Raw genomic sequence first — 13,025 nt, forward strand, 5'->3', positions numbered from 1 at the left:
CAAACGTTTAAGTGATCGCCGATTATGATCATTGAGGATTTTTTTCTGGCCACATTTCTTCCTCGAAGACGATGGGTCCCCACTATCCTTCCAGTTTTTAATAATGCGTTGGACAGTTCTTAACCCAATTTTAGTAGTTTCTGCAATCTCCTTAGATGTTTTCTCTGCTTGATGCATGCCAATGATTTGACCCTTCTCAAACAGACTAACATCTTTTCCACGACCACGGGATGTGTCTTTCGACATGGTTGTTTAGGAAATGAGAAGCAACCAGTTGGGGTTAAATAACTTGTTGCCAGCTGAAAGATAATTGCCCATGCAGTAATTATCCAATAGGAGGCTCGTACCTATTTGCTTAGTTAAATCCAGGTGGCGACTTTTTTTTTGGCCAGGCAGTGTAGATCTTTGGCCTAGGGTGTTTGGGTACCAAGTATACTAATGAACCTCCCCCTGCTCAAACATGGTGTTTGTTATGGCCTTTCCATGACTCGCACAGAAGTCCAATAACAAACACCACTCGAGTTCAGTTCAGGCAGGCTGTTCCTCCCAATTTCCTACCTCTCATCTCTCTTTTCCACAACAGTCAAAAACCCTCTCATAGCAACCCACAGTCCCATTGAGGTGACCCTCCATTCTCTGGGGAGACCCTCAACACAGCGGCGCTCAGCTGGGGGCTCGTGAGCATCCCCACACCTGTCCAGTGCCTCTCACCCTGGGCAACTCTGGAAAAAACGAGAGTCCGGCTCCTCTCCAGAAGTTTGGGTCCAGAACCAGTGCTACATGTGGAAGTGACCCCAACTATATCTAGTTGGTACTGCTCCACCTCCTGCACCAGCTCCAGCTCCCTCCCCACCAGACAGGTGACATTCCACGTACCCAGAGCGAGTCGGCGACACTAGGGATCAGCATGCCCAAGGCCCTGTCCATGCCTGCCACCTGGCACACAATGCACCAGACCCTGATTTCTGTCCCTGCTGGTGGTGGGCCCACAGGGAGATGGCTCCATGTTGTTTTTTTAGGCTGAGCCAGACCAGGCCCCATGGCTCAAGGCGCAGCCACCAGATGCCCCCATTCTGAGTGAGGTGCTCAAAGTCCGAATTGTCCATTTCATAAAGGTCTATTCATTTTATTGTTTTCATTTTATGCAAACTAGCATAATTATGAGACTTTTATGGTCCAAGAGCATAGATTTAAGAGACTCAATAATACCTAGCTACTGGACGCCAAGATGGCACCTATTCATTCCAATGGAGTTGCTCGCCTGGAGCATATGCCAGAAATTTTTTTTTTTGCTTTCAGGTTTACTTCTGAATATGTGCAGAAGTGTTTCTCCTGCTGGCATCACCCACGAGTTCATAGACTTTTCATTTTGATGAAGTCACAGATTTTAAAAATGCTTTTCTCGGCTTGAGGGAGATTTTATAAATATAAAACCTCCATGGATCAACAATTTATTATAGAAAGAGTCATAACTGACCTTATGAATGTGTGTGTAATTTTTGTGTAAAAAGCGCTTTTAGTGGTCAAATGATTAGAAAGGTGCTATACAAGTGCAGGTTAATTTACCTTGTTGACAGTATGGGGTCTAATAATTGTGGTCTGTGGTGAAAAAGCTTTTTGGGTTGCTTATGTAAGGCTGAGTAGCATTCCCGGGGGCCTGTCCCAGGGGCTATTTTTTTCAGAGCACATTGAGCTAGATTTGTTTCCCAAATTTAAAGTCAATTGGACTTGCAGTGTGAGGGGCATGGCCTTTACAATATCACGTCTTGAGGCATTAATTACAGCAACACCATATGTGGCCAATTTGGGTCATATTTCTTGGGAAGCATGTCTAAATCATTTCCATTTATTGGGCAAGTTTCATGTTCCAGGTTTTTCTTCGGGTTGTAAACCCTCATTACTAATTGCCTGTTAAAAACGTTGTTAACTGAAGCGAAGGATTATAGCATTAAAGTAGCATAACTGATTACTTTCTGTTACTTTTGGATTACCAGAGTACTAAATATACAAATAAAGAAAGAGAAAAGATATATCAATTAGATTACTTATTTGCACCTAATACTTAACTATTCAGCTGTATTTAAGAATTAGATCACGTGTTATAATAACAACAACAACAATAAGAGTAATAATTATTAATTGTGTTTGTGTTATTAGTAGTAGTACTAATATTAATGGTGGTAATTGTGAGAGGTTAATTCAAAAGACAGTTTTTCTTTACTTGGTGGTCCATAAGGGACCCCACAACTTATTATTCATTTTATAAAGTTGGATTAAATTTGGAATTTCAAATCTTATTTCTTCATATGCAAAAAATATACTGATGTTAAAAAAGTTTTTAGGCTGCAGTGTTATTAGAAGCAGAGTTAATGTTTAGTATTGGGCTGCACGGTTTTCACCACCAGGTCATGCCTATGACTGAGTAGCAAGATCAGAATAGAAGTTTGAGAACTGTTTTGCTTCTGTTGTTGTTACCTGCCATTGTAGTGAGAGGACAGCCCCTAGTTAGGTTGACTTAGGCCTAGTCTGCCGGGGGACCTCCTATAATACACCGGGCACTTTCTCTCCTTCTCTCTCTCTCTCTCTCTCATGTCCTGTTACTGCATCTTGCTAACTCGGCCATACTGCATGTCACTAACTCGGCTTCTTCTCCGTAGCCTTTGTGCTCCACTATCTCTCAGGTTAACTTATATCGCAGCGGTGCCTGGATAGTGTGACGTGTGTGGTTGTGCTGCTGCCGTGGTCCTGCCTGATACCTCCTGCTGCTGCTGTTATCATTAGTCATACTTCTACTGTTATTATACACATATGATTATTGTCACATATGTATACTATGAGATATTAATATATACTTTCAAAATATTGTACCACAATAGCCGGAATTATAATTATAATATTATTACTTTCATTAATGTTGTTGTAAGCTACTGTCATTACCGTCTGTCCTGCATCTCTCTCTGTCTCTCTTTCTGTCTAATTGTGTCATACAGATTACCATTAATTTATCATGTTGATCTATTCTGTACGACATCTATTGCACGTCTGTCCGTCCTGGAAGAGGGAGCCCTCCTCAGTTGCTCTTCCTGAGGTTTCTACCATTTTTCCCCCGTTTAAGGGTTTGTTTTGGGGAGTTTTTCCTTATCCGCTGCAAGGGTCCTAACGACAGAGGGATCTCGTATGCTGTAAAGCCCTATGAGGCAAATTATGATTTGTGATATTGGGCTTTATAAATAAAATTGATTGAAAAAATTGAGGATGAAGTGTTAAAGACAATGTGTAGGTAGACTTTAGAGTGGGAATATATGCTGATTTGTTTTTTTAAGATATATTCTGCAGGATTTGGTATAAACAGAGGTCTTCCCTCTCAATCATCACGTCTGACCCACTCTCACTGTGTGGTGGGTTTTTTCTTTTAACTTTATTGTGTAATGCTGTGATAACAGAGCAAGTGAAAACAGGAAAATAAAACAGTATAAAACAAACAAGAAGTAGAGGATGTAAACAGATAGAGATCAATGAAATACTTTAACAATGCTATGGCAAGGGGGTAATACTTCAACAATGCTACGGCAAGGGGGAGTCAGGACGACAGGTCAGCAGGGGGATGTCATCATCACCCCCACATTTCGAGATTGGATACCAAGCCCTAGTAGAAACAAACAGCCTCAATGTAAGAGACTGAGACCAACAAGCTGATTCACATTACAGCAGAAGTGAGCAAAGTGGAAACCTGAAGCCTCCGACGAATCCCGAAGCTGAGTTACCAAGTACCTTCAGATGATCTGCTAGAAGATGTGAATGCTGCCCTAAATACCATCTCTACAAGGACCATCACTGAGACCAACAAGCTGATTCACAGTACAGCAACAGTAATCCTGGAGAGGCATCAGGGCCACTATCCAGGATGAAACATCCAAAATCCAGGGGTACATCAAAAAGATTGCCTCAAAGGATGAGCTGCTAAGTGAATGCCTCAAACAACAGAAACCTGATGAGGGCAAAGAGGTGGAGGAGCAAACAACATGGAGGAACAAGCCTCTACATGGTGCATACCACCGTCAAGTAGAGGAAGTGGCTGATATCAAGAAGACCTTCCAGTGGCTGGAGAATGCTCTACTGACAGACAGCATGGAGGCACTAATCATTGCAGCATAAGAACAGGCCCTAAGCACAAGGGCCATAGAGGCCAGGGTCTACCACAGCAAGTCAGACCCAAGGTGCAGGCTGTACAAAGATGCCCCTGAGACGGTCCAGCACATAGTGGCAGGGTATAAGATGCAAGCAGGATCAGGGTACATGGAGAGGCACAACCAAGTGGCTGGGATAGTGTACAGGAACATCTGTACCCAGTATGGACACAAAGTACCCAAATCCCGATGGGACACACCACCAAAGGTGGCTGAGAACAACAGGGCTAAGATCCTGTGGGACTTCAGCTTCCAGACTGACAAACAGCTGCTGGCTAAGTATCAAGGGCTGAAAGAACAACTGGAAGAGATGTGGAAGGTCAAAGTTGAGGTGGTCCCCGTGGTAGTAGGAGCACTCAGTGACCCCCAAACTGGGAGAGTGGCTCCGACAGATTCCAGGAACAACATCTGAAGCCTCAGTCCTGAAGTGTGCAGTCCTAGGAACAGATAAGATAAGGTAAGATAAGATAAGATAAGATAAGATAAGATAAGATACACCTTTATTGATCCCACAATTGAGAAATTCCAGTGTTACAGCAGTCAAGTGGAAAGAGTCAGATTAAAGATTTCAAAATTTAAAAACTTAAAAAACTGGGCATGCAAAAAAAGTACAAAAAATACAAGAGACAGCAATAAATAATGATGAGCAGTGGATAAAAAGTGAGCAATGGATAAAGTGAACATATTTAGTGCAAAGTGAAAAATTGTCTGTGCAAATAAACAACAAAAAGGGGGGCAGTTATGCTTATTATGGTGTCCCTAAAGTGCCCATGGTGCAGTTTATTGTGAGCAGTGCTGGTTATGTAGCCTGACAGCAGCAGGCAGGAAGGACCTGCGATAGCGTTCCTTCACGCACTTTGGGTGAATCAGTCTATCGCTGAAGGAGCTCTCCAGAGCTTTTATCTCCTCCTGCAGGGGGTGGGAGTCATTAGTCCTCAGAGATGACAGCTTGGCTGTCATCCTCCTTTCTTCCACCACCTGCACAGTGTCCAGAGAGCATCCCAGGACAGAGCTGGCCCTCTTGATCAGCTTGTCCAGTCTCTTCCTATCTGCAACCAAGACGCTGCTGCCCCAGCACACCACTCCGTAGAAGATGGCTGATGCCACCACAATGTCAAAGAAGGTCTTCAGGAGTGCCCCCTGCACTCCAAAAGACCTGAGCCACCTCGGCAGGTAGAGACTGCTTTGGCCTTTTCTGTACAGTGCAGTTATGTGATTAGTCCAGTCCAGTTTATTGTTAAGATGAACACCCAGCAGTGGCGATTGCTCTAAGACTGCAAGGGAAGCTCAGCTTCCCCTAAAATGTCAAAAAATAAGTGGTCAAATATGTACTGTTGTGTTTACATTTCATTGACTAAATATGCGCTAGAACGCGTTCAACTTTTGTTCAGAATCAGCTACTTATCACAGGTCACTGATGCGACTTTCTTCTTATTCATTCCCGTAGCGTCACAGTGCATTAAACAGTGTCGAAGCTCAGCGTCCAAAGACTTCAATGGGGAAGCATAGAGTGGGTTGTTCCACTGCAGCGAAACTAGACAGTCATTGGATAAATGCTTGGTTTTGTCCCGCCCATCGGACACTCAGCGTCTCTGGGGGTCTATGGGGCAGTGAGCTGGCCTTGGCTGGCCTGGATGCTGGGCTTCTGCATGATGATTGGATTCTGAGGCTGAATCCCTTTTTGATTGACAGCGAAATGAGCGAATCAGCGATCTTGAAATATAAACACCACCGGAGCATTTTTCAAGTTTCATTCCGTTGTTCTGAGTTGATCTAGAGACTTTTCCAATCCTCTTAGTGACTTTTTCTTAAAAACGACTAGTGACAAATCTAGCATCTTTTTCTGGTGTTATTGGAGACTGTACTCGTGTTTGGAGACTCTGACTTCTGTCGCTCTGCAGTTACTGTCCCCAACGAGCACTGTGAGCCCCTCCACTGTCCCAAAAGCATTCACAGGTGGTCACACTAGCCTCGCGCAGCAGCCCCAGCTAGTGAGCGAGCTAGCAAGCTGCACATAATGGCAGACAATTTGAATATTGTCGACCGGATTTGGTGAAGCCATTTGATAGTCTTCCTTACGAGGAGAAACTTAGAGTTAAACAGCAGGGCAGATCAACACCTCAGATTGATTTGGTGCAAAGGGTGGGGAAAAGTAACAGGTCTTTTCAGCTATCCTGGTATGACAAAGTAAGCTGGCTGACTGGAAGTGCTGTGACAAATAAAATGTACTGTTGGCCATGCCTCTTGATGAAACCATCTAAGCAGCCTAGCTCTGCTGGCCATTGAAAGGACACTGGTCAAGTCCCTGGAAAAGACGCCTAGTTGGTACGACAGGGTCACAGATCATTTTCTTGGAAAGGAACGGAGGGTAGAATTTACGTATAAATAAACGGACACATTTTATGATGTAGGCCGAAAATGAGCTTCCCCTCCTTGAAAGACCAGCAGCCGCCACTGACACCCAGGTACTTATAAGATGTCACCATCTCAATGTCCTTTCCCTGGATGTTCACTGGTGTTGGGGGGAGGAGTCTGCACCTGCGGAGATCCACCACCAGCTCTTTGGTTTTCCCCGCATTGATCTGGAGGTGGTTCCTCAGGCACCAGTCCACAAAGACCTGGTTCAGTTCTCTGTACTCCCTATTGTCCCCATCTGTGGTGAGGCTGACTATGGCAGAGTCGTCAGAGAACTTCTGCAGATGACGGGGGGGTGTCGTATGAAAAGTCTGCAATGTAGAGGGTGAAGAGGAATGGTGCCAGCACCGTCCCCTGCAGGGCCCCCATACTGCAGACAACCAAGTCCAATACACAATCCTGGGTCCTAACATATTGCGGCCGGTCCGTGAGGTAGTCCAGGATCCAGGATCCAGGATGTGAGGTGATTAGCCACCCCTATGTGCTCCAGTTTGTCCTTCAGAAGCGCAGGCTGTATGGTGTTGAAAGCGCTGGAGAAGTCAGAGAACATGATTCTCACAGAGCTTCCGGGCTTCTCCAGATGAGAAAGAGCTCTATGCAGGAGGAAGACGACGGCGTCTTCCACACCAATGCCAGGCTGGTAGGCAAACTGCAGCGGGTCTATTGAAGGGCCTACTGCGGGGTGGAGACGAGACAGGACCAGGCGCTCGAGAGTTTTCATGAGGTGCAATGTTAATGCCACCGGTCTGAAGCTGCTGAAGTCCTTGGGATGCAGAGTCTTGGGCACAGGTACCACGCAGGATGTCTTCCACAGCTGTGGTACTCTCCCCAGCCTCAGGCTCAGGTTGAAAATGGTTTCAACTATCCCGCAGAGTTGGTCTGCGCAGGACTTAGGGAGCCTGCAGCTGATGCCGTCTGGACCCACAGCCATCCTCGTCTTTATCCTCTTCAGCTGTTCTCTCACCTGACAGGTAGTGAAGGACAAGCTGGAGCAGGGGGGCTGTGCTGGGGGGTAGAGGTGATGAGGTGGGGGGAGGAGTGGGGAGTGGTGAGATGTCCGGGGGAGCGGGGATGGGGGAGGTGTTGAAGCAGTGTGCCAGGAGTGTAGGTGGGGGGGAGGTGAAGGTGAGGATGTGGGGGATTGCAGCCGTGATGTCTGGGCCAGGGGAGGGGCAGACTGATCAAATCTATTGAAGAACAGATTCAGATCATTCACCCACTTCTGGTTGCCTCTGGTCTGGGAGTCTGGTTGTTTGTGTCCTGAGATGGTTTTCAGACCTCTCCAGACTCCGCTGACATCACTCTGCTGCAGCTGTTCCTCCATCTTCTTGTTATATCCTTCCTTTCCCTGCCTGATGTTTCTCCGTAGCTCCTTTTACATGGCCTTCAGCTCCTCCCTAGTTCCAGAGTTAAAAACTCTCTGCTTCTCCTTCAGGAGAGCTTCTATATCTGGAGTAATCCAGGGTTTGTTGTTGGAGAAGCAGCGTACAGTCCTAGTGGGTATGGTGCTTTCCACACAGAAGTTAATATAATCCATAATACATGATGTCAGACTGTCAGTGTCCTCCCCATGGGAATCTCTGAGTACCTCCCACACAGTGGTATCGAAGCAGTCCCTCAGGGCCTCCTCAGCCTCATCAGACCACCTCTTCACAGTGCGGGTGGTTGCTGGTTCCCTCTGCACCAGAGGTTTGTAGACAGGCAGAAGATGAACCAGGTTGTGATCAGCTTTTCCCAGGGGGGGCAGGGGGGATAAGTGGTATGCCTCTTTGGTGTTGGCATAAAATAAATCCAGTGTTTTATTGTCTCTGGTGTGGCAGGAAACATACTGGGTGAAGGTGGGCAGGGTGGTGGAAGGACAGGCGTGGTTGAAGTCCCCAGAGATCAGAAGGAGAGCCAGGGGGTGCTGTCTTTGCAGCCTACTTGTAACAGAGTGGAGAATGTCACAAGCAGACTTGGCTTTAGCAGACTGGGGGACATACATATAATGACATGAGAAAACTCCCAGGGTAGATAATATGGTCTCATGCCAACAGCCAGCAGCTCAATGTCCCTGCAGATCAGAGATCAGAAGGAGAGCCAGGGGGTGCTGTCTTTGCAGCCTACTTGTAACAGAGTGGAGAATGTCACAAGCAGACTTGGCTTTAGCAGACAGGGGGACATACATATAATGACATGAGAAAACTCCCAGGGTAGATAATATGGTCTCATGCCAACAGCCAGCAACTCAATGTCCCTGCAGCAATGCTGTTCCTTGATAGTGATGTGCCCAGAGTTACACCATCGATCATTTACAAACACAGCCAGCCCTCCTCCTTTCCTCTTACCGCTGTCCTGTGGGGGATCAGTGGGTGTGGGTGCCACGGCTGGGTGCCGGGTCCCCGCACATGATCATGTCCATAGAAAAATAGGAGAAATACCGCTATGAAGAAAGTGGTTTTTGTCTCCATACCAAAACAAAACATAAGTGCTAGCTAGCTAAACTGAAAAAACTCAAAGTAAGAAAGTTAAAAAGAAAAAAAATTGAGAAAAGCTCAGCGGTGAGCAGGAGCTTCTGTAACAGGCGCCCGCACTGGGGGCTGCGCAGAATCCTCAAACTCCCAGGCATCTGGTAGAGGACTCGAGGTTGAGGATGACACAGACACCACCCTAAGAGGATGAGAGGGTGTTTTCATATATATATATATATATATATATATATATATATATACATGTGTGTGTGTGTATATAAACATACATACATGCATACACACATATATAAAATAAATTAAAGTAAAATCAAATCGTGTGTGTGTGTGTGTGTGTGTGTGAGAGAGAGAGAGAGAGAGAGAGAGAGAGAGACGGATTGGGTCAGAGAGAGCAAGCCAGGTAGTGTATTTATCTGCAGGGACTCTTATTTTACCGTGTTTGGGACGATCATGGGCCCAAGCCTTGGCCTAGTGATATGTCAAAATATTATTTAACAAAAAAACTATTAGTACTGGCCCAACTTTTGGCACATTTTACTCTGCATTACTAAGTGAAATGAATGAATCATAAACATAGATCTCACTGCCCCACAGGTGCTGCCAGTCTTGGAAAGGGAATCGGAGGAATCCTGTTTTCCCGTTTTTCCCGTTCCAGTGGCCAGGTGGGTGGAGTAGAGGAGGAGCCAATAGATTCTGAGGGTGGAGCCTCTGAAGTTGAAAATGTGTCATCAGGGGAGGAAGGAGCACCAGTGGCAGAGACCGAAGTGAAGGACAAAGAAATAGAGGAGGATAGGACAGAGGTAGAGCCTGCCATGTCCCAGTCCACCTCATCTGTCATGGACAGTACCTCTTGTAAGTACTTTCAGTGAGAAACTTGGTGCTGGCTATCAGAGGGTCAAAATATATCATACCCCATTAAATCTGCCTGTTTCCTGTAGTCAGTTTCATTATGTTCTCACGTTCCTTTTTTTCTCAAAATGTCCCTTGTCCAGTTTCAATGTCCCCCTAAGCCCTCAACACCCACTGAGGCTGTAGCTAGAAAAGTATGATGTTGATATATCAGACTGTAGCCTATGTAGTTTCATGAACTGAAGTATTGCTTTCTTTCTGTTGATAAATAAAACTACTATGTTAGAATAAATGCACAATGGAAATTACACATTAATGGGAGCTAGCACAAAATCTGATTGAAACCAATTTCCCTTACCTAAGCTAATGAACAAAAGGGTGTTTCCAGAAACACCAATCACAGATTTTTAAGGTCAAATAGTGAGTGATTTTTCTTACTCAAGTTAATCAATCTGGATACAATCCAAAGTGGTCTTGTTGATTGTCATCCCTGCATAATCTAATCTGTAGTGGTTCATTAACTTTAGAGAATATCTCTCCTACCTCTTTGTCTTCCCACCCCTTTCTCCTCTGCTTAGGAAACCTTAGGAGCTTTCTCAAGGGCTGAGATGCTCTGTAAATAACTTTTATCTTTACCAGGATCTAGTCATAACTGTAAGGGGAAATTTGTAGAAAATATCAAAATTTTTAAGAATTTTTTCAGAATTTCATCAGTTAAAACATTCTTTGTATTAGTAACCTTTGTGAATACTGCCGCTAGTTTAGGAAAGCCTCTGAAAAACACCGAGAGGGATGTTTGGACTACTTTGCTTAGCCTGCTGCCACCTTGATGAAAGGGCAAAACAACTATTTAATTATCAGTTTAAAGAAAAGGTATTCACACGTTGGGTGTCTTTCTTGAGTTTTAATAAGCATTCATGAATGGAGTCACACACACACATACAACCACATGAACAGTCAGTCAGTGAGTGAGTGCCTAGATATTCTTCAGCCATGCTATCTTTATAGTTCCCAAAACACATGCATGTCAATAGTCAAAATATGGCACTCAGGTGGTTTCTGCAGTAAGCATCCCTAAGACACAACATCTCTTGAGGCTAACAAGGACACTTGGTGTGGGAGCCTCCCTGGCTCGTAACCTTTAACCTACTTCCATTAGACCTCTGCTGTATCTAACGCTGCTATCACAGTAGGGGTTAAATGAGCAACACATATCATTAGGTGAGAAGTTCAGTTTCATCAAAACAAGTAACGTTATACAACACATGCAGAACACACTAGGTTAAAAAGGTCAAATACCATAATTTTCCATCACAGATTGTATTTAGTTTTATTATGTAGTAAGGCTTAATATTGCACACATACAGAATATGTACAGGTTGAATTAAAAAAAAAAAAGACATTTGCCAACCTGCGAGAGTTTGCTGTCAATATTAGCACTGGTAATGCCCCTGTAAAAGAAATAGTGCTGCAATATCTGTTATGTATCTAACCAATAGACTGCACATAACTTGCATACTTTAAATTGCCATTAAGAATCATTCAGAAAGATACACATATGCTGGCAGTGAGCACTCAAGACAATATGACTACAGTCCACCAGGGCTCAGAGAACTCTGACGGAAGATAACTTCTTTTGACACTTTATGCAGCTGGATACTATACTCTGTCTTTTTCTCTGTTCTAGTGGAACTGGAGAGACGCATCGACTTTGAGCTGCGGGAGGGCTTGGTGGAGAGCCGCTATTGGTCAGCAGTAACCTCACACACGGCCTATTGGTGCTCCTATGATGTGGCGCTGTTCCTCCTCACCTTTATGTACAGACCACAAGAGTCTCTTGAACCTGCAGAAGACAACTCAGAGACCTCATAAACTAATGCATGGAGCCATCACCACTGGGGTCACCTCACTTTCTATTCACGCCTTTTCAAACATAAACTAAATGCCCAACATACGGAACATAAAATGATGATTTCTTAATTGAGATAAAACATATGGAATTCTCTGTTTGACACAATTTTTGAAATGTGAAATATTAAATATGAATAATATTATTTGATATGTTATTAGATTTACATTACTTATTATTATTATTAGATACATGTTTTTGGAACTGCAAAATGTTGGACTACATATATTTTAAATTATGTTTACATTTTGTTTGATCAAATAATGATTGATGCAATTTAATTATTTGTTATTTGCTTCTGGTTTATGTGATTGGTAGAAGGTTTGAAAAACAACACTAAAAGTCTAAAGCCCTGCTAAGAGCCTTAAGGCTGCAATGTTCATGAAACCCCACAACACTACAGTGTTGCCCACAACACTACAGTATTTGCTTGTATACTTCAAATTTTGATGTTGGCTATAATAAGTTTTCAACTTCAGAAAATAGTATTTTTTATTTTAATATGTCATGAATCATGCACCCACAAAAGACAAATACAGTTTCAGTTTGGCAGTCCTTGACTTCCATATGCCATTAGCAGAGCAGGCTAAAGTGACTGTTATAATTAAGTGAATTGAAAATGAACTGACCCAATATGGACACAAACACACAACTCACCAACATTTTTTTTCTTTTTACATCTAAATTTCTCTCAGTTTACACACTCTTACCTCAATGTGAACTTTGCTACAGGGTCAGCAGACATACACTGTGGCCAGACCTAGCCTTCAGTGAGGTGTTTCTTCTTAATACCTGTCTTACATTTCCTGGTCTTCTCTCAACAGCAACTGTTTCCTGTGCAAAGCCCCTTGCTGAGCCCGGCTGTATCACTGATGTTCCGTGAGAGATGACTTGTCTTATCACAAAATTCTGCTGGTCCTTGACCATAGATGTGCTGCTGAAACTGTAGCCATAGAGAAAGTGGCAGTGCTTGATCCAAGTCTAGCCTTGTGCTCGAGTGAAATGTGTTTCATAATTTCTCATAATATCATGCTTCAGATGAGAACTTAGAAATTATGGTAGGTCATATTATAGAGAAGGCTAAAGGGAATTCTTTTCCAGTGCAATGCACTACACAGACATTGGATCTTAAAACTTAAATTCTTTACAGGTAATTCGTTTAAACACAGCAAACTACACAAAACAAGGTCACACAAA

General features: G+C 43.9%; 1 protein-coding gene and 1 pseudogene across 2 annotated transcripts in view; one reads left to right on the forward strand and one right to left on the reverse strand.

The window, feature by feature from the left end:
- The window catches only part of ddhd1b (DDHD domain containing 1b), an 83,824-nt gene extending 71,446 nt beyond the window's left edge, over window positions 1–12,378 (forward strand). For both annotated transcript variants that reach the window (XM_033619731.2, XM_033619732.2), the window contains 2 exons: window positions 9,665–9,922; window positions 11,607–12,378. In XM_033619731.2, the coding sequence (XP_033475622.1) occupies window positions 9,665–9,922; window positions 11,607–11,791 (443 nt within the window). In that variant the 3' untranslated portion in view covers window positions 11,792–12,378. The remainder of the gene's footprint in view (window positions 1–9,664; window positions 9,923–11,606) is intronic.
- Window positions 6,811–9,522, reverse strand: LOC144466580 (uncharacterized; annotated as a pseudogene).
- Window positions 12,379–13,025: the final 647 nt, after the last annotated feature.

Source organism: Epinephelus lanceolatus, chromosome 13 (assembly GCF_041903045.1).
Source record: "Epinephelus lanceolatus isolate andai-2023 chromosome 13, ASM4190304v1, whole genome shotgun sequence".
NCBI classification, from domain to species: Eukaryota; Metazoa; Chordata; class Actinopteri; order Perciformes; family Serranidae; genus Epinephelus; species Epinephelus lanceolatus.